Raw genomic sequence first — 22630 nt, forward strand, 5'->3', positions numbered from 1 at the left:
TACTTTATGAACAGTCCTACATCTATATAATACAATAGCTATATATAGTTTTAAGGGTATTTAATTAGATTTTTCATTTTCTCAAGTAGTTTCTTAACTTACCGGTACAATACTGTCCTTACATTATTCTGCTCTGGACATTAAATACCAGTACATTATACATCTCTACATTTTCATACTAATCCAATCAGTTCTCTCTCTTTCTCTCTAAAAAAAAAAAATAAATAATAAAAAATTATACATACTGTATATATATATATATATATATATATATATATATATATATATATATATATATATATATATATATATATATATATATATATATATATATATATATATATATATATATATATATATATATATATATATATATATATATATATATATTTTTTTTTTACAGGTTCTTTCCATTTGTAGTTTTGTAGTTCAAGGCTCATAACACCCATTTGGTTTACCTCTGTGTGTAACAAGAAACATTTCCTCCACTGCAAATTTCTTTACCTAACTCAACTTCCTGTGTCCTTGAACTAACACTATAAATATTTTTAATCATACTCTATCTACTACAGTATACTAAATTTTAAGTCTTATCTTACTCCATCTACTATATTAATTTTTAAAAATCCTGTACAATTTATATTATAATGATATATAAATTCTGCACACCACCCATAAGTAAGGCATAATACCTCGTACAGGACCAAACTTAAGAGCACAAGAAAATTCAAGCCTAGTCGAATTTAGAACTTTGTGTAATATTCACCAGTTAGATTAGAATAAATTTACCACTTACCACACAGTAGAGGAGATCCTTAACTGGCTCCTACAGGATAGGAAAAAGAATACCTCCAGGAATATCAAAAGAGGGGAGGATCCAAGAAGTTTTGGGTGGGGAACATGGCAAGCAAAGTGAGTCCGCCCAGCTGGGGGGCTTTGGGAGGGCGTTGTAAACCCCCAGACTATTTTTTTTGAAATCTGACCAATATCATGGGCATTTTGAGGCCATTTTGAACCCATGTGCACTTGATATTAGAAGATATTCTGAGGTCAATAGTAAATACTTTTTACTATACAAAAATGACTGAATTCAATACTGCATTAAAGAAAAAGTATTGAAATTTTCTGATGAAAAGGGGGGGTCCAGACCCCCAGGACCCCCTCCCAGGATCCACCCTTGCCCTCTTGTCCCCCACCAACTACTCAACAGGTAGATGAAATTCGATAATCAGAAAGTGATCAAAGGGTTGGGAAAGCTCCTGACCAAACATGTGGAACAAATGAGGATGCCTTCTCTAACAGTAGGTAGATACAAACTGATAATGATGAAGCATATAACACATGTAGTAACAAATCCTTGAGTGGGTATTTACTTTACCTCAAATAGTGTTTTCCTTCCTGGACAAGATGTGCCAGCAATTTCACCAGAGCCATAATCATACTCTTGGCTGCCATGCAAACTTCAACACCAAGTGATTCTGCCTCAGATTCAATTTGCTCTAAGATCACCTCTTTTGTTATTTGGCTCACACCCTGTCAAGTATTAGAAATATGATGTATAAAGAGTTCTTTATAGAAAAATACTAAGGGTACAAATTTCAGTACAGATTCTTACATATGCACTAACTATGGTGTACAATCAGCATCTGCTCTCGCTGTCAGTCTTCTGTTATACTGCAGTAACTTCTTAAATATCACAGCTGACACTTATTATACTGTACAAAATAGTATACAGAGAGACAGACAGACAGTCACACTGTTGTTCAATCCTGCTTCACACGAGGCAGAAATTTTTATAGGCTCACGCCTCATTATTATATATGCCTACTTTTACCGCTGGACAGCGGTAATCATAGGAGTGATAAGATGATAAGAGTAGTGAAAGTAATTATGAGGAGTGATAAGAATTAATGTTGATATGTACTACACGATGAGACGCTGGTGGATCAGCTTGAGTCTTAATGAGGAACAAGGCGTGTATATGCTGAATTCGCTTGATGTTCACCGAGGCGGGCCAGGCCCCTGGATGATAACATACAGCAGTACCCCGCAACTGATCGCCCTAAACACACCAGAGGCTGTCTGGTCCAAGCCAAACCTGCAACAAGTAAGTGTAAAAATATTGTGTTTCATTGTGGACGTGAAGAATATTAATTGAGTAACTTCTGACGATATGCAGCTTATGCTGTGTTTACTGTTAAGATAATGTACTCACTTGTGCTAATATTAGGTGAATGTATTCATATATGACATGTCACTGAACCTTCAGTTTCCCTCTTGTAAATTGATTATTTGTATTTGACAGGTTTGACCCAAATAAACTGTATCGAGTTGACGATGCAGGCTAATCTCCTTACCGGGCGATCATATCTACCTCCTTGTCCGATTCTTTTGTTTGTCTGCAGGTGACCTTGTTAATATGTGTTATGACTGTAACCTTATTATATAAACATAAACACACATAATATATATTCTTTTTTATATTTTTCAAATTTGAATGCCTTTTCCCACCGAGTGCAGGGTGGTTGAAATCATCAGTAACACGCGCACTCTCCCTCGTCTTATTGACTCATTGTCCAAAGGTTAAATGAGATGAACAAAGATCTAGCTAGTTTAACTCTCTCATTTCTTACAAACTAATAGCAACCATCAGCACCAATGTCCCTCCCTATAAACCAGTCAGTGCTGTGCTTTCTTACCATGCATATACACACACACCAATGTTTCCTTGTTGTCCATCTCCTCCTATTCAATACTTCCCTCACTCCATTTTTCCATCCCCTACTTGTTCTCTCTCTCTACCAGCCACTTCTGAATTAATCATACATTCTTCTTACAATACTTACTTTCCCTATTCACTCAATCTGTCTACACATCACTTTACTGTCTTGTATTCCTTATCACTTCTTCTCCTCCTCAACTCCACATTTTGTCTTCCTTATAACCTGTCTACCATTCATGCTGAACTCAAAACATAACACAAACTTACTTTCTCCTTTACATGCACAGTTCACACTTTAAATCCATATAATAGAGCATGGAAGATAATCCACCAATAGCTAGTTCCACCATTGGCAGATACACTTGCTACCAACAGCACAATAACTTGGACACTGTGCAAGGTCATGAACTGTACCTACAAAAACTTGGACACTGTACAAGGTCATGAACTATACCTACGAAAGCTTGGACACTGCACAAGGTCACAAACTGTACCTACAAAAGCTTGGACACTGTGCAAAGTTACAAACTGTACCTACAAAAGCTTGGGTACTGTACAAGATCACAAACTGTACCTACAAAAGCTTGGACACTGCACAAGGTCACAAACTGTACCTACAAAAGCTTGGGCACTGTGCAAGGTCACTAACTGTACCTACAAAAGCTTGGACACAGCACAAGGTCACTAACTGTACCTACAAAAGCTTGGACACTGCACAAGGTCACTAACTGTACCTACAAAAGCTTGGGTACTGTGCAAGGCCACAAAATGTACCTACAAAAGCTTGGGCACTGTGCAAGGTCATAAACTGTACCTACAAAAGCTTGGATCCTGTACAAGGTCATGAACTGTACCTACAAAAACTTGGGTCCTATACAACGTCATGAACTGTACCTTCAAAAACTCGGGTCCTATACAAGGTCATGAACTGTACCTACAAAAGCTTGGACACTGTGCAAGGTCATGAACTGTACCTACAAAAGCTTGGACATTGTGCAAGGTCATGAACTGCACAAAAGCTTGGACACTGTGCAAGGTCATGAACTGCACCTACAAAAGCTTGGACACTGTGCAAGGTCATGAACTGCACCTACAAAAGCTTGGACACTGCAAGGTCATGAACTGCACCTACAAAAGCTTGGATACTGCACAAGGTCACAAACTGTACTTACAAAAGCTTGGACACTGCAAAGTAACAAACTGTACCAACAAAAACTTGGGTCCTATACAACGTCATGAACTGTACCTTCAAAAACTCGGGTCCTATACAAGGTCACAAACTGTACCTACAAAAGCTTGGACACTGCACAAGGTCACAAACTGTACCTACAAAAGCTTGGGTACTGTGCAAGGTCACATACTGTACCTAAAAAAACTTGGACACTGCACAAGGTCACTAACTGTACCTACAAAAGCTTGGACACTGTGCAAGGTCACAAACTGTACCTACAAAAGCTTGGGTACTGTGCAAGGTCACATACTGTACCTAAAAAAGCTTGGACACTGCACAAGGTCACTAACTGTACCTACAAAAGCTTGGGCACTGTGCAGGTCACAAACTGTACCTACAAAAGCTTGGGCACTGTACAAGGTCACAAACTGTACCTACAAAAGCTTGGGCACTGTACAAGGTCACAAACTGTACCTACAAAAGCTTGGGCACTGTACAAGGTCACAAACTGTACCTACAAAAGCTTGGGCACTGTGCAAGGTCACAAACTGTACCTACAAAAGCTTGGGCACTGTGCAAGGTCACAAACTGTACCTACAAAAGCTTGGGCACTGTGCAAGGTCACAAACTGTACCTACAAAAGCTTGGGCACTGTGCAAGGTCACAAACTGTACCTACAAAAGCTTGGGTACTGTACAAGGTCACAAACTGTACCTACAAAAGCTTGGGTACTGTGCAAGGTCACTAACTGTACCTACAAAAGCTTGGGTACTGTACAAGGTCACAAACTGTACCTACAAAAGCTTGGGTACTGTACAAGGTCACAAACTGTACCTACAAAAGCTTGGGTACTGTACAAGGTCACAAACTGTACCTACAAAAGCTTGGGTACTGTACAAGGTCACAAACTGTACCTACAAAAGCTTGGGTCCTATACAAGGTCACGACAAGGTTATTACTCTAAGACAGGCATGAGCAGCCCACGGCCCGGGCCATGTGTTTGTGTAATGGAGGTATAAAGGGTGGAGGCGGCATTCCATGCGCTCCTTGGAGCCAATTCTCCCCCACATCGGCCATCTTTGTATAGGCTGGTCGCGTCCAGTAGGCTGAGTGACCCTCGTTGACACTGGTTTACACTGCTTACATAGCATCCCTGTGTGATCAAGTGAAACTATTATGTTTTTTTCAACCATTTTTTATATACTATCGTACAATAAAACTACATTTCAATGAACAGCACTAATCATTAGCATCAATTATCCTTATCATGGCACAAACTTGGTACCCTGAGCACAGGGGGATTTCTGTGCATTTTTACCTTGCAGACTAATCATTAGATTCCACTGAACAAAATTAACATATTCATGCTAGTTCTACTTTTAACAGCTTTGAGAGATACGTTTCATGCTGTGAGCTGTTTGCCTGCATTTATGTAGCTCACCTATCGATAGGTCTCAGCTACTGCTTTGATTAGCAATACAAGATGATTGTTGAGAGGATCACTTTCTGACCTGTGTATTGCCAAGCCTGGGAATATAGTTTTGTAGCAGAAAATTACCTCGAAGCTAATTTTACAAATTCTCCATCAAAAGTGATAAATAGGAAATTAGAAGAAAAACCTGTGAAATCTAAGGGAAAAAAAAAACTTGCAACAGAAAACACGACGATTGAAAAAGAAAAATGCTGACTTGTGTTCTGTGATTAGTGTATTAAAAGAAAAAACCTAGTGAGTGAAGACAGTCTGACTATTGTAGAATCCTGTGCTGGTGGAGTGACTGACCTTGTGAAAAGACAGATTGCTAAGATTAGCGGAAAGCCCCTGCTTTGAGAAGTTTTGCTCTCACTTTGAACTTTTACTCACCACAAGCATAGAAATTCACAAGAAAAACTTTTGATACTTGTCTGTCCCCCATCCACGAACGCTGGAAAAATGGTACAATAGAGTAAAAGAGTAAAGGTGAAACCCGGATTTACCGAGGCATCATTCAGTGCACTCGAGCAGGCCAAGAAATCCACAGACGAAACTTATGGTAATATTTTTTCTTTGGGGATGGATGAAATGGCTATTCGTCAACATGTTGAATGGGATGGCAAAAAAATCACGGGTTGAAAAAAAGATAAAAGTTTCACTTGATCACACAGGGATGCTATGTAAGCAGTGCAAACCAGTGTCAACGAGGGTCACTCAGCCTACTGGACGCGACCAGCCTATACAAAGATGGCCGATGTGGGGGAGAATTAGCTCCAGAGAGCGTGCGGAATGCCGCCTCCACCCTTTATACCTCCATGGTTTGTGCGGCCCGCGGAATGAGAAATTCTATTTAATGTGACCCGCGGTTCAGGTAGATGCAGCCAGTTTATGGTGAGTAAAGCAAAATTTATTAAAAGAATAATCTTCACACACAATACATTACTGTTTCATCACCTAAGAGTAAACAACTACGAAAATGTAATGGTGAAATAAGTATAAATAGTAAACAATATAAAATGTTAACTTGTGCGAGTTTACGGGCCAAGTTCTGCTCGGACTGCTTGATGGATTAGTTGCTATGTGGCAGTGGGTCACTTGGGAATTAACTAAGGTTGGGTAAGTCCAAGTGGGATCATGAGCAGTGGTCAGGAGTACCTATACGGAGATTTTCAACGAAATTTAATTTTTGGAACTTAAAGGGGGTTTAACTAAGTAAGTATGTACAGTGATATCTCTGTTAACCGGAACAATTGGTGCAGAGTACTTTTGGGAATGAGAGATTCCGGGTAACGAGACGATTCTCTCAAAGCTGGAAAAAATCCCCCATTCCCGGAATTTTCCGGGTAACGGAAAAACGTTCTTGGAAGTTCCAGAAATTGCCCATTACATCATCTCTTGAACCTGGAAAAATATCCCTATTCCCTGGAATTTTCCAGGTATCGGGAAAATATTTTCCGGAAAATGTGCCCCTCAGAAAATTGTTCCCGAAACCGGAATTTTCCGGAAAATTCCGGCTTTGGGAAATATTTTCCGAGAAAATTTCAATTCCGGCTATTGGAGTGTTCCGGGTTTGAGGGATTCTGGATAACGGAGATATTACTGTACCTTCAGAATAACGCAAAAACCCCAAAATCACACCTCGGCAACCCACGGTTGGCGAGTAATTAGCATTGAAATAATGTAATTAAAATATTCCAAGCATCATTTTGACCACTAATTATCCCGCAATTAGATCATGGACTGCAGATTCGGAATGAGCATACAGGTAGTTCTGCTATAACGCGATAATTGTGTTCTTGTAAAATATCGTGTTATAGAAAATCGCGTAATAGAAATAACAGGGCTTATGGAGAAAATAGGGTTAGGTGCAGATTACTCGAAATCGAAAAAATTTAGTAGTTAGCCTAACACAAAGGATAGCACAGTCTAATTAATGTTACATTCATATCTAATAATGAAATCATACATTAAATTTAACACTTTACCTTGAAAAAATATGAATGTAACTTGATGGAGGAGAAGGGTGATTTTGAGGTTGATAACATCGAGCTTCTCTTCAAGTGTTATATCCTTTCTTTTACGATAATCACCGGGAATTCTATCATCAGAACGCTTTTTGGAGATATTCTTCTTTACCATATTCACAGTTAATACCACAAAATTGGAGAAATAGTAAGCAAAAATCGCGTTATAGCAAACAAGCGTTCGCGTTATACAAATATTGTTCCGAATTCATAAATCGCGTTAGAGCAAATTCGCGTTATCAAAACACGCGTTATAGCAGAACTCACTGTACTCAGGAGTACCTATACAGTGATCCCTCGGTTACGAGCGCCTCGGTTAACGAAATTTCGGTTAACAAATTACCTTCCATAAGATTCTTAACTTCGGTTAACGAGCAATCCCTCAATTAACAAATTTTTAACAAGCGCCCCTCCACATGTTTTCGCTTGCATTTGGCGGTCCACCAGCTGTAGTATTAGTCCGCCAATACAGTAATCGGTTCTAGGGCTTAAATTCCTTACTATTTTAGAAATACAGTATCAAGAAGTTTGTACTATTCAATAATTTTAAAAGTTTTATATTAAATTTCTTAGTATATATATATATATATATATATATATATATATATATATATATATATATATATATATATATATATACCACAGTATTACCCGCTAACGTTTCATAACGCGTTTTATCATATCAGGCGGTGCCTTTTCAAAGCTGAACTTTCTACTGCAGTTTTTTTTCACATATCACCGATGAGTGTCCATTTCTGAATACTTTGCCGCCTGCCTGCCTGTGCTCCTCGCCTCTCCCTCGCAAACCGGCAGCAGCGGCCAGGTTCGCAGTGTGTCTTTAATTGTCACTGGCGTCATATGACGTATCGGACGTGATTAGCCATGCTCCCTACCCTGCTGCCAACCTGTAGCTAGCTGTGGTGGCTTAAAAGTATTATGGCGTGACCACCCGGGGAGGGAGGGAGGGAGGGAGAAGCGACACTTGACCTGGCAGCGGCGCAGTTTCATCCCTCAAGGCCACCCGATGTGCTGGCGCATCATTGTTCCGTAAAAATGAAAGCCCAGCGGTTCACACCACTCGCCCCAGAGAGAGACCTTTCCTTACACCTGGACCCAGCGGCACTAAGCCAAAAGAAGACAAAGCGTTCATTAAGCTTCTGAGGTGAAGTACCAAATTGTTCAAGATTTGGAGAAAGGCCCGGCAAGTTGATCTCGGCGCCAGCATAACGCGTGTCCAACGAATCGATTAAATGCGATCAGAAAGGATGCAGCCAGATCAAGAGCACATAAAAATCACAAAGTCTGCAGGTGCTTCATCTGCTCAGGTATTGCCAGAACAGAAGTGCTGACAAAAAAGTGGAAAATTTGCTGGTGGGTTATTTGGTCAAAGTCGGTAGCGGCCTTGCCAACATGGCGGTGGACAGCTCAGTGCAGGTGCGCCGTGAGCTGCTCTGTAGCAGTGACCGTGAAGCGCTGGGAATTGCAGGAGCCCAAACCCGTAATGCTTCCACTCTGGTTGGCTGCATAGGTTTTGAAGAGAGGAACAAGATCACCAACATCAACATTGGTGGTGAGGCGAGATGCTGACCGTTAATGGCGGCTAGAATTTTCCTCCGTTTTTTACGGTAAAGTTATGGAGGAAGGACAGTACAGTAGCGACCAGGTGTTGTTTAACATGGACGAATCTGGTCTTTTCTGGAAAAATTACCTTCAAGACCTTCGTTGTCCAGTCTACCCAGCAGGTAAGAGTGGGAAGTTGTTGCAGAAGGAAGCATATCACCGTCCTGTTTACCACCAATACCCTCGGTACCTGTAAACCAAAGTTGCCGGTGATTCACACAGCCCGCAAGCCTGCGCCTACAGAATATGGACATGAACCTTGCAACACAATATCCCGCTGGCTAACCACACCGCGTAAGGCGTGAAGTTCATCCTCTTCTCTGTCCCTCTTCTGGTTTGACAACTGTTTTGTTTCCCGACATGAAGAAGAAATTCTCGAGAGCAACAGAATGTTCCATTCAATATTTTGTTGCTCGCCCGACCTTTTACTGGACACTCGCCCTACTTATGGATAAAATCTAGCGTAAAAGTGGTCTTCCTTCACTCAACTTTCGTCATTAATCAGCCCATGGACCAGGGTTGATCTGCAATGTGGCTGCGTACTCTGCAAGAAGTTCAAGCTCCTGAAACGACTCTACCAACACCAAGGATGAGTTCGTAAGCTGGGTGACACGACAGCCCGAGAGCAAAAGCGGCGAGGACAAGGAACAAGGCGTTGACTCAGAACTTCTCGATCAAACAATCTTGGAAGGATTTAACGGTAAACAAGCTGCTTAGACTTCTTGAATTTGGAGGCATGGGATCTGCTGACTATTGCTACGATTCGTCACGCATGGAGACATATGTTGCAGCATACCAGGTGAGAAGGGAAGGTGAACCTGTGACTGAGTCAGGTTCAGACTGGCGCAGTAGCAATGGACCTTGCCAGAAGAAGCTACGCTCAATATTACAACTGAAGGCTTCTCCGAAGACCACCAGCGAAGACATCTGGAGGTGATCAAAGATCCTGAAGTGACTGCCGACGAGATGTTGCCGGAAGAAAGAACTACGCCAGTGAAGAGGAGGAGGAAAGAGGTGCGTCATTCTCCGAAGAACCTAGTTTAAGTCATAGTGATGATATTAAAGTGTGTCCATAGAGTTTACAGAAAAAATTAAGTCCGTCCTTTCCCCTTTGACAATGGCGATGAGCGCTATGAAGTCTTCCATACCCGACTGGTGCAGGCTATGGAGCCGTTACATCAAGGTGTATCCGACAACATCAACACCAGCGATCAGCAAAGCATAACCGGGATTCTTCGCCGCAACCCACCACAGCCAGCCCAAGCCAGTGATGAGTGAAGTTGACTTTGAGGATTTGTCAGAAGCCTGACAACTGTAAAATGACAGTGATGTTGTTGATTCACCTAGTAATGGTGATTCACCTGAGGCCAATAATCTGCCACTCTGCCTCAGAACCAGCCTCCATCCCGTATGCCGACCCATCTCTTCTACTACGTAAGTGTTCCTGAAATTTTCCCGTTTTTTAACCTGTCTTTATTTTCTATGTTAACCTTTATCTTTCCTAACCTAACCTCTTCTATATTACTTGTTTTTCATACCATCATAAAGTTAAGATAAATTTTACTACAACATAGTTATGTAGTCAAAAGTGGAGTTTAGGGGGGGTCGGGCTGGGACCTATTGGAATTAATCCCATATGTTCTGTTGTTCATAGCAGCAGTTTCATAGCAGGACCCTCTGGGTTCAAAATTGACTAGATTAAGTGGGGTACAATATATATATATATATATATATATATATATATATATATATATATATATATATATATATATATATATATATATATATATATATATATATATATATATATATATATATATATATATATATATATATATATATATATATATATATACAGCTACATTTAAACAGGCACCTCAGGATTACTTGTAATTTGATTAACGAACTGCCTTCCATAGAGATCTTCAATTAGGATTAGCGAAAAAAATTAAGCTTAACGAACTTCTTACGAACCGACCTCAACATCATTTTCGCTTGCACTGACCGGGCAACCAGCTTTAGTATCCAGTCATAATACATTAATGGGTTCAGGAGCTTAAATTCCTTACTATTTTTGTAAATATCCAAGTTTATACTATTCAATAATTTTAAAGTTTAATATTCAATTTTTTAGTCATTTTAACAATTATTGAACGAAATTGAAGGTAAGTGACTAGTTTAATGCAGCGGCATCAGCCTCTTAACACAGCAAACGAAGCGTCAGTCTCTCTCTGTTTCACTGGAGTAACACATCTTTGGCAGAAGACTCCCTCTTCAACTAAATGCTTTTTGTCTGTGTTTCCAAAGCAAATTATTGGTCATTTTTTGAAATATATTTTATATATTGACAATATATAATGCAGTGCAGCATTGATTTAAAATAATCTTGAATTAAACAGAGCTAAAATTTTATGGTGAAATGGCACCATGGTGACTTCTCTTCACCCCAATGCCTTCTCTTCTTCCTTCTCCTCCACCCCATTCTAAATCATCATCATCATCATCATCCAGAGCCTACTACACACCTCAAGTAAGTGAACTTTTCTACCATTTTTGTGAATTTGGAAATTTTTGATGACTGAACCATTACCAAAAACCCATTGAAACAATGGTTTGATTAGCAAACGTTTAGTTAGCGACCTTCTGGAGCGGATTGAGTTAAAATTACTTGAGGCCACTATATATATATATATATATATATATATATATATATCTGATAGGTATACTTGAACAGTTCTACTACGAATATTCCTAATTGACGGTTTTACCTATAAGGTGAGAATGCTATAGTGACAAACTCTGCTTGAACATTATTTAATTTTTTTCCAATTTTGTTTTTTATTACAAATATTTATGATATTCTTTATTTCAGGGGTTTAGATGCATCTTTATACTTTTTTACAATTTTAATTTTATATTATATTTTCAGTGTTAAGTGGTTGTTATTTGGGCCTGGAGCGGATTAATCCTATGAGCGAATGCTATAACGAACAAGGTTCTAGAAACCAATTAGATTCGTTATAGCATACACCCACTATATATATATATATACAGTACCCCTCAATTAAAACTCCGTCTCAGAAGGTCGTTACGTTACAAAGATAGTCTTGAACCATTGTTCAATGGGTTTTGAGTAATGGTTCCAGCTCACCGAAATTTCTAATTCAACAAAAATGGTAGAAAAGTTCCTTACTTTGAGGTGTGTATGTAGAAACCCTGGATGATGATGGGGTGGAGAAAGAAATATTATTCAAGATTTTTCTTCAAAATCAACTATACTACATTATATATATATATATATATATATATATATATATATATATATATATATATATATATATATATATATATATATATATATATATATATATATATATATATATATATATATATATATATATATATATATATATATATATATATAAGTAAATCACTGTGGAGTGTAGCGTGAAGTCTGGGTGTATACAGTAACCACAAGGAAAGAAGAAAACACGAAGTTCCCAAACCTGGAACACTCCAATAGCCGGAATTGAAATTTTCTCGGAAAATATTTCCCAAAGCCAGAATTTTCCGGAAAATTCCGGTTTTGGGAACAATTTTCTGAGGGGCACATTTTCTGGAAAATTCGGAGAAAATTTTCCCGATACCTGGAAAATTCCAGGGAATAGGGATATTTTTCCAGGTTCAAGAGATGATGTAATGGGCAATTTCTGGAACTTCCAAGAACGCTTTTCCGTTACCCGGAAAATTCCGGGAATGGGGGATTTTTTCCAGCTTTGAGAGAATCGTCTCGTTACCCGGAATCTCTCATTCCCAAAAGTACTCTGCACCAATTGTTCCGGTTAACAGAGATATCACTGTACATACTTACTTAGTTAAACCCCCTTTAAGTTCCAAAAATTAAATTTCGTTGAAAATCTCCGTATAGGTACTCCTGACCACTGCTCATGATCCCACTTGGACTTACCCAACCTTAGTTAATTCCCAAGTGACCCACTGCCACATAGCAACTAATCCATCATGCAGTCCGAGCAGAACTTGGCCCGTAAACTGAAGATGTGAATTACATGAAAGCGTTTGGGAACTTCGTGTTTTCTTCTTTCCTTGTGGTTATCAGCATATATATATATATATATATATATATATATATATATATATATATATATATATATATATATATATATATATATATATATATATATATATATATATATATATATATATATATATATATGAGAGAGAGAGAGCCTATAGGTTGTTTCATTGTAGTTTCTCATATTACTTAAAACATTATCATGATAGATTTGCTTCATAAATGGGAAAAAGTTTGATTGTAAATTGAAAATATCACAAGGTGGACAAGACAACAAACTGTTACACTGTCTGTGCTAATACAATATCAACATTACTTTTGTGTTACAGGTAGGTAGGATATAAATTTTGGTGGGTTGGCCCGCAGAAAAATACCTAAATTATAATGCAGCCCATGACAGAGGAAAGGTTGCCCATGCTTGCTCTAAGAAAAAAGACCCAACATACCTCATATGTCTCCTCGTGATCATTAGCATCAACTTCATCCTTGGTGAGCTTCTTCTGTGGGAAATGTTTGGAGCTGCAGATCCTCTTGGATTCTCTTTCAGTTTTCTCCTCTATTCCTACTGTGTTGTCATTCATATAGTTGCCAATGGGTACTGTGCTCTTGTTTGTACTACAGTGCCCATCCCTATTCTGAAATTATACTTATTTGTTATATCATTTTCTAATTAGTCATTTAGATGTGCTATAGGACTTCTTAAGAAACACAAATCTTTCATCCTTTTTCGTATGTAATAACAACCTACTTAATCATCCAGTTGTTATTCTGCAACATTTAGGTTGCAAAAGAAATTACAAGTTATTCGTATATAATTTCTTAGTTTCCAGAATAGTTTTTGAATTTACTCATAAATACAGTACAGGGTATTGTAATTCTTATGTAGTTGCTCAGTCTTTGCCAGATCAATCTTTTGTCAACCTTCATCAAACACATCCTTTACAGCTACCTAACAATGCAACACTCTGAGAACCAATTCATACATAATGGAACCAGTATACACTGTACCCTCGTTACTTTGGATCGTTATAATTCGTATATATTTTTTAAACGAATTAGAAGATTTGAATTGGGAATGAATCCGAAATAAAAGATTGGCTCCGAAAAGTTGCCTTGGCTGCCACATAAAATATTCTATTTATAATTATTGTGCAAAATTAAATAATTTTCAAATGGATGTACAGTAATAAATAAATGTAACAATTACATTATGAGGTGAGTTGATAATATGTACATGATATTCTGAAAGTGTAATAATCACAAGGTATAGCCTAATACATACCGGTACTGTAGTACCTGTACTGTATTATGGCATTTCGGGCATATCATGGATTTGTTTTCAAATTTCATACAACGGTACTTTGTTACATGCTGATTATGGATATAGGTTCACAATTTAAAAATTTGAGTAATTAGTGTCTATTGAAATAATTAAAGATACTGTAATTAGAATATTTATAGTCAATTACCTTTATATACATTTTCTTAAAAATAGAGACTATATTTACTAAATGCACAGGTTAGTTTTCACTTTCCGAAAAAATGTTGTTTGTCAAAAACAATCCACCGATATTTTGATACTTGGGGTCATAACATGGATTTTGTTCAAATTTCATACAAAGATACAGTACTACTTCATATGCCGATTAAGTATCTGTGTTCACCATGAAAAATAATCGAGTAATTAGCGTTAATAACCTTTAAATAATTAAAGATATTAAGAACAGTATTTATAAACTCAATTATACTGTGCCCATAAGTTTAAATCACCTTTATATGTATTTTCTGAAAAATATAGACTATATTTACTATACACAGTGCTGTATTAGTACTTCCAGGAGAACAGAAAAACACCAACCAATCTCCTCAGAAACCCCTAGTTAGCGAATACAGTACAGCAATTAGCCTCGAGAAAATGTCACTAAAATCTTTCAAGCATCAATAAAACCACTAATTACCCTGCAATCGAATTTTCAATCAAGTTTGGGCAGATAATTTCGAAACCATTAGCGTGATGGCTTTTAAGACAATTTTGATGGATTATTTACTGTTTTCTCAGAATTAGAACTTAAAGCCGCGTACACACTGAGATACACGCGTACACACTGAGATACATTGTTGTAGAACATTGTCTCTGGACTGTTGAGCGACTGTCTCAAAAAATCCAAATTTGTTGTGCGGCTGTCTTGCAACAGTCCAGAAACACAATTTCGGATGTTTCCTGTTTCCCATCCCATATAGGAAAACGATACAAAATTGATCAGTCTGGATGCATTTGGCAACACGGAGGATCAGTTGACATTCAGCTTGTGAGGTGGGTTTGCCGACACTTAAGAACTACGTACATACATTATTGTTTGCTTTGTAAACAGTACATGTAGTTGATATCTTTTATTTTCAGCATCATGTGGACAACTGAAACAACGTTTTCTGTGTGGGATGTCACATGCCCAGACTATAAAAAACAAGAAAAAAGAAAGACGCCATACAGAAATACTGTAATAAGAAGTCGGATGGTGTTTTGTAGTTAATTTTCTACATACATTTTATTTGCATTAAATAATTATTCTTACTTTGGCCAGTAACCTTTTTATTCACACAAAAAGAGAAGACAAAAGATGAAAGAAAATGAATGAAAAGGAGACAAAAATTAAAGAAAAACAATGAATAGTATTATAGGTCGGTGTATGTAATTGATATGTGCATGGCACAATACTGTACAGGATTTTACTAGTTTATATTTTTATATATATTTTTTTTTCAATTTCATTTAGTATTATTTTCCCTTTACAATATGTCAAATATTTTAATAAACTTATTTTTAAAAATTCCTTCAGGGCATCAATGAGAGCGTCACACACTTCCGGAACGATGGCAGATATTGACCGTTTTGACACTTTGAAGGTATACATCAGGCTTGTAAATGAGTCCCCACTGGCAGGATACCTTTATGTTACTGCCAGGCGTATTTTGGCAGGGATTGAGGCTCGATAGTTTGTACAGGTTGACAATCCCTTATTCGAAATCATTGGGACCAGATACATTTCGGTTTTCAGAATTTTTCGGATTTCAGAAAGGCAAGGTTTTTTTTTTTTTTTACAGGGATCAGACCACCCAGGCACAGGTCACTGACCCACATTGGGGCCTGGGGGCTAAAATATAATAATAATTATAATAATAATAATACAGTAGTACTCCGATTTACGATTTACAAGCGGTCAATTGAACCCACGGGGTACCGCGTAAAGTGAACAACAGAACATATGGGATTAATTCCATTAGAGACCGGCCCGACCCCCAAACTCCACTTTTGCCGACACAATACCTATGTTGTAGTAAAAATAACATCTTAATTTTATGATGGTATGCACACACAATAATTAAGAGAAATACAGTCACCAGGTTAATGACCATTCAAATAATGGACTCAACTCCCCCCCTCTTCCCAGCTCACTGGCTCCTACCTCTCTGAGAAATGTTTGGGTGAAAACACTAGATTTTAACGTATAGTAATAAATAATACCTCAGACTAAAGTTAGGATAATATAATTGACATTTCTGGATTCCTTGCAGGTCAGGGAATATTTTGAATGTAAACTTCATATATTTTGCACAAAAGATAAAATATTTGCTTTGTGTAAACCAAATTATTACATTAGATCTAAAATTTGTATGTCTAATGCAAAATCCATGATGTTTATATTCAAAATGATCATCATATTGTAAGAATTCCAGCAATGTAAATTATATTCTGGGTGGGTAATTTGTATGAATTTTATGAGCTAAACAAAAATATATACTTCACCCAGGTATGAGTAGGTGCACTGCGTAAAATGAAATTCCGGTTCTGGCTAGGTACCACGTAAATGTAGAATAGCATAAAGCGAAACCGAGTAAATCGGGGTATTACTGTAATAATAATAATAATAATAATTGTTATCGCCACAGTAAGATAAACATGAGAGAGAGAGGGTGAGAAAGGGGGGCAGTGCTGACAACGTGTTTGTTGGTCGTCTAATATAAAACAGATGCCCTCGTCTAGGGCTGCGATTGGATGGCGATTGCTCAGTAGTCTACCAATTCTTGCAGAAGAAACAACACGCTGGTCGAACCCAAGACCCTAAAACGTAAATATAAACTCTAAATAACTTTAATAAGTATATTTATGTACTGTAATTTGATCATATTATACAACTTGTCTCTTGATGTATCAACAGATGTAACATGTGAGTTATATTTAAGATGTTAACAGGTTATGTACTGTATATTGGTTGTAATATTCATTCTGTGTCCTGAGATGACAGCATTTGTTATATGTGAATTGTTCTTTAACAGGTTTTGAACGAATTATATGGTACACGTCAACGTTGAGGGTTTATTTCTCCAGCAACAAACCAATAAGCTCCTATGAGCGTTAACAATAATAATAATAATAATTCATAGGTCTAGGTTGTGTTTCTCACTTTTGATCTTTTTTCATTCTTGTATTTCTTTATTATTATTATTTTATTATTACAGTATTATTGTTATTATTATTATTAATTTTATTATTATTATTATTGTTATCATTCTTATTTTATTTTTGTGTATTTTTTATTAAAATATTTATTTACTATGAATAATGATTATTATTATTATCATTATTATAATTATTATTGCTATTACATTTTCACCCCCGAGGCCCCGATGTGGGTCAGTGACCTGTGCCCGGGTGGGCTAATCCCCCCCCCAAAAAAAAATATTGCTCCACAATTATTTTTTTTTATTTTCAGAGTTTTTCGGTTTTAGGAGAAAGGGTTGTCAACCTGTAATTTGTTTTGTGATTTTGGGACCAACCATTTTCAGTAATATTTCAAAATCTGAAGCTGTTGTTCTTAAAATGTTTCTAAATCCAGCTGCATCTTATAGTTTCAGGTCTGTCATTAGTTTTTCTCCATATGTTGTCACTTCCTTCAAAAATTTCAAAATCCACCATCGTCTATGTCTTTCCTTGCTCTCCGCCTTTATTCTTCTTAGGAAATAACAACGCAGGCACCCGCCGCAGCGGCCACTTCTACATTCACCAACATAACGACGTTGACTGCTCTTCCCGCCAATTCATAGCTCTACCTCGGTCTAGACATGCAACATTGTTTCTGGACCCTCTCGTGACTGTTGTGAAACAATCGTGAGACAGTCCAGCAACAAAGTTTACCGATTGTTTCTGGACTGTTTCATAACAGTAACTAAACAGTCCAGAAACAATGATGCCATGTCTCCCAAGTGTTTCTGGACTGTCTCCCAAGTGTTTCTGGACTGTCTCCCAAGTGTTTCTGGATTGTCTCGCAACAGTACAGAAACTTTGTTGGGCGACTGTTTCTAGACAATGTATCTTGTTGTGTACGAGACTTAAGGGGTTACCTATTAAGTACTTCCAGAATAACACAAAACCACCAAAAAGTCACCTCGGAAACCCATAGCTGGCGAGTAATTAGCACTGAAAAAATTTCATTAAAAACTAATTTACTTGCAGAGTAATTACAAATAGAATATTCTAAGTGGCAGCTGAAGCATAGTAATGGAGTTTTGTTTGTTGGTTGGAATAATGTGAACAGAAAACAAATGAATAACCGAACTAAAAAAATCGGAAATTGTTGAATGTTAAAATATTCCGAACTCGGTTAATTTGGATATTTTGGTAATTTGAGTGACCCTTGAGAGCCCCTTTTGTGTTGAATTAACGAGGGTATCGTGTATATCCACACATCCCTCCAAATGACTTCTCCTCTAAATACAACACAGTAATACTCTCTTATCTAGTCCTTTATCTCACCATTGATATAACCTTTCCTATTTAACTATTTCTATCATTCTTTTTAATGTGTATTTTCTCTAATCATTGTATCTATAGTGAGTGAGCAGACTGAAGTTTATCTTACTGATTAATCCTTTTATCATACAGTACTATACAAAATTTCTCCTATCAATTTTAATTACATTATATAATCAACTTTCAAACCTCCAAACTTAACTCTTACACAATGTTATGTACTGTACCCTAATTTTCAACATCACACTTAACATTTTACAGTTACAGTTTCAACTTATCCACATACTGTAGTGTAAAATGAATACTGTACTGTCGTATATTGTGTAGGTGTGAGGACTTAAATTACAGTCACCAGATGGGTTTGTGTATTCAACTTGAAAAATTTAATGGTGAAGAAACAACAGCCAGGATAACGTACAAAAACAAACAGTAATAGCCAAAGAAGACATTCATTTATCCATAGTTTTAAAAAGTTGTGGTAATACTGTACTGAAGAGCAGTAAGAAGACTTTCTAAATTGGTGTTGTATTTTACTGTACTGTACTTAAAACCAGGTTATTCCCGTAGATCACACAACAAATGGTTAGACTATAATCTTCAAGACTCTCCCCACACTTTTAACAGCTTACGTCTTCTTAAGTCTGGTACAGTATCTCCCTTTCATCGTCCTTCATAACAGACCTGTTTATATGTTCATGTGTTTATCACAATCCCTCCACAAATGTTGACCTCTCAGATTTTATAAAGATTTCTTTTTTTTGAGCATAATTTGGAGTCCCTCAAATATCTACAAGCACATTACTAAGAAGATTGTGACATTTTGTGACAACCTCTAGAAATTTTTGTTTATTACTACATGAAAATACATATTATATGTTACTTGTATATTATTTGTAATTCGAAACCCATTCCCCAAATATGTAACTGTATATTTTCAGCCTTCTGGTTGCCAAGCTCTTTCAATAAACCGTTAATTATTATTGTTATTCAAATTCATACTGGAGGTATTGCCATGTGCTTCATCAAGCACAGTACAGTATATGCCAGTGTTTCCTTCCATCTCATAAGTAATCCACTGCAATAAAAGTATTTTACAAACCCTTTCATAGGCAATTACAGTACCATGTCACTATCTTCCTTATAGACTCTGGTGTTGCTGATACACAAACTTTGTATCTCTATCAGAATATCCAATTCCTAAATTTCCTAAAAGAAGGATGCTTTCAACAAACAGCTAATTTCTTGTCTCTAATAAAGATCTGTAGTGAAGAATTTCGTAATAGGGTAACTACTTATCCTAATGATTCTTGGAAAAATGTAATTAATTTTCCAGTGTTAACTACATGTACTAAAGTAGTTAAGAACATTAATTTATAATTCTGAAAGAAAAGTATTTACTGAATTAACGTTTTGATGCAACTGAAAATTTCTGTTTGGTTCCATACCTCAACATAGATACAGTACAGGACAGTACTGTACAGTATTGTACTCCTGGATAGGATAATTTAAAATACTTGAGGTGACATATGGTGGTTATCTAGCCTTAAAATAAAACAATAGAACAATAAAGGACTTTTCTAACTCTCACACTAGTTCAACATGTCTGTAAATTTGGTGACACGACATCATGAGAAGACTCACCTCTCTTACCACAGCTGGGAGGTCACTATGCAGGTGAATAATCTTGGCCAAGGCCACTCGCACAGCACCATAGCTGAGGCCATGTCTACTGGTTGGCTTCATCTTGGCCACAGCTGTAATTGTTATATAGGGTTCCTTTTCTTATACCTGTACAGTACTTTTTGTTAACATTTATATTCTCAGTTAGTGTTTTATATCCAAAAGGAGATGGTAACCACCTCTTTTCATCAAGGGAATTTTAATGAGACTTTTCTGGAGACATTTCTTTTACATTGTAGACTCAACCTGATGGGGTAGATATGAAGATATAAAATAAATAAAACTTTATGAAATCACAGTCCAGTATAACTGTCTACAAATTATCAATGTCATGTCAACAACAATCTCTGAGGAAAACTACAGTACATAACCAAACCATTCATAAAGGCAGGTGGCAACCAATAACCACACTCAACTCAACCTAACCAAACTAAAAAAAAAATTAAATATTCTAAGATCATTAAGTCAGATTTGGTTGGTTCATATCATCTATATCAGCATATATGACTTAGGTAACAGCCTCTCTGAAGGAACAATATTAACAAGATGATGAAGCTTCTAAAAGGACAGTTCTCACATTATATAAACTTCTACTTGTGCTATTTCTCCCCACTTCTCTCTGGATTTCTACACTTTAAATTAATGCCACATATTCAAGAATCAATACTGAAAAAAAAAAATATCAGGAAATAAGGTGGTAGATGATTTCCTTGACATTTGCAATGTTGAATTCTCTTGATAAAATTGAACAATGGAGATGAGAAAAAGACCAGGTCAGGAAGAAATTTATGAGATATACTGAAAATACAGATGAGAGAGAAGGAACGGCACAACGAGGAAGACTATTACATGGGAATACTAGGAGCTGTTATAGTGAGTGGTCGAAAACATATTTGGTAGTTTTAGGTCAGGTAAAGTTAGGTTAGATTAGATTTGGTAAATTTGCTTAGGGTAGGTTAGGTTTGGTAAGTTAAGGTAGGTTAGGTTAGGTTTGGTAAGTTAAGGTAGGTTAGGTTAGGTTTGGTAAGTTAAGGTAGGTTAGGTTAGGTTTGGTAAGTTAAGGTAGGTTAGGTTAGGTTTGGTAAGTTAAGGTAGGTTAGGTTAGGTTTGGTAAGTTAAGGTAGGTTAGGTTAGGTTTGGTAAGTTAAGGTAGGTTAGGTTAGGTTAGGTTTGGTAAGTTAAGTTTAGGTTAGGTTTGGTAGGTTAGGTTTGGTAAGTTAAGGTAGGTTAGGTTTTGTGTAAGTTAAGGTAGGTTAGGTTTGGTAAGTTAAGGTAGGTTAGGTTTGGTAAGTTAAGGTAGGTTAGGTTAGGTTAGGTTTTTGGTAAGTTAAGGTAGGTTAGGTTAGGTTAGGTTTGAGGTAAGTTAGGTTAGGTTTGGTAAGTTAAGCTAGGTTGGGTTTGGTAAGTTAAGGTAAGGTTAGGTTAGGTTTGAAGTAGAGTTAAGGTAGGTTAGGTTAGGTTTGGTAAGTTAAGGTAGGTTAGGTTAAGTAAGTTAAGCTAGGTTAGGTTTGGTAAGTTAAGCTAGGTTAGGTTTGGTAAGTTAAGCTAGGTTAGGTTTGGTAAGTTAAGCTAGGTTGGGTTTGGTAAGTTAAGCTAGGTTAGGTTTGGTAAGTTAAGCTAGGTTAGGTTTGGTAAGTTAAGCTAGGTTAGGTTTGGTAAGTTAAGCTAGGTTAGGTTTGGTAAGTTAAGCTAGGTTAGCTTAGATTAGATTTGGTAAATTTGGTTAAGGTAGGTTAGGTTTGGTAAGTTAAGCTAGGTTAGGTTAGGTTAGCTTAGATTAAATTTGGTAAATTTGCTTAGAGTAGGTTAGGTTTGGTAAGTTTAGCTAGCTTAGGTTTGGTAAGTTAGGTTAAGTTTGAGAAGCTAGCTTAGAACAGCTTAGGTTAAGTTTGAGAAGCTAGCTTAGAACAGCTTAGGTTAAGTTTGAGAAGCTAGCTTAGAACAGCTTAGGTTAAGTTTGGTAAGTTAGGTTATTTTAAGTTAGGTTTGGTATGTTAAGCTAGGTTAGATTTACTTTATTGGAGTGGGTCGGTAAAATTG

At 36.9% G+C, this 22630-nt stretch overlaps 1 protein-coding gene across 8 annotated transcripts in view; it reads right to left on the reverse strand.

Moving 5' to 3' along the window:
* Positions 1–22630, reverse strand: part of LOC121872690 — an 88595-nt gene that overhangs the window by 46048 nt on the left and 19917 nt on the right. For 4 of the 8 annotated variants that reach the window (XM_042375679.1, XM_042375686.1, XM_042375683.1 and 1 more), the window contains exons 2-4: positions 20552–20664; positions 13548–13736; positions 1379–1533 (exon numbers count right to left, since the gene is read on the reverse strand). In XM_042375679.1, coding sequence (XP_042231613.1) covers positions 1379–1533; positions 13548–13736; positions 20552–20653 — 446 coding nt within the window. In that variant the 5' untranslated portion in view covers positions 20654–20664. Of the gene's footprint in view, positions 1–1378; positions 1534–1924; positions 2099–4852; positions 5047–13547; positions 13737–20551; positions 20665–22630 lie in introns of those variants that run through there. The other 4 variants (XM_042375684.1, XM_042375680.1, XM_042375681.1 and 1 more) reach the window with 4 other exon arrangements.

This window comes from Homarus americanus, unplaced genomic scaffold, assembly GCF_018991925.1.
Source record: "Homarus americanus isolate GMGI-L3 unplaced genomic scaffold, GMGI_Hamer_2.0 scaffold39155, whole genome shotgun sequence".
NCBI lineage: Eukaryota > Metazoa > Arthropoda > Malacostraca > Decapoda > Nephropidae > Homarus > Homarus americanus.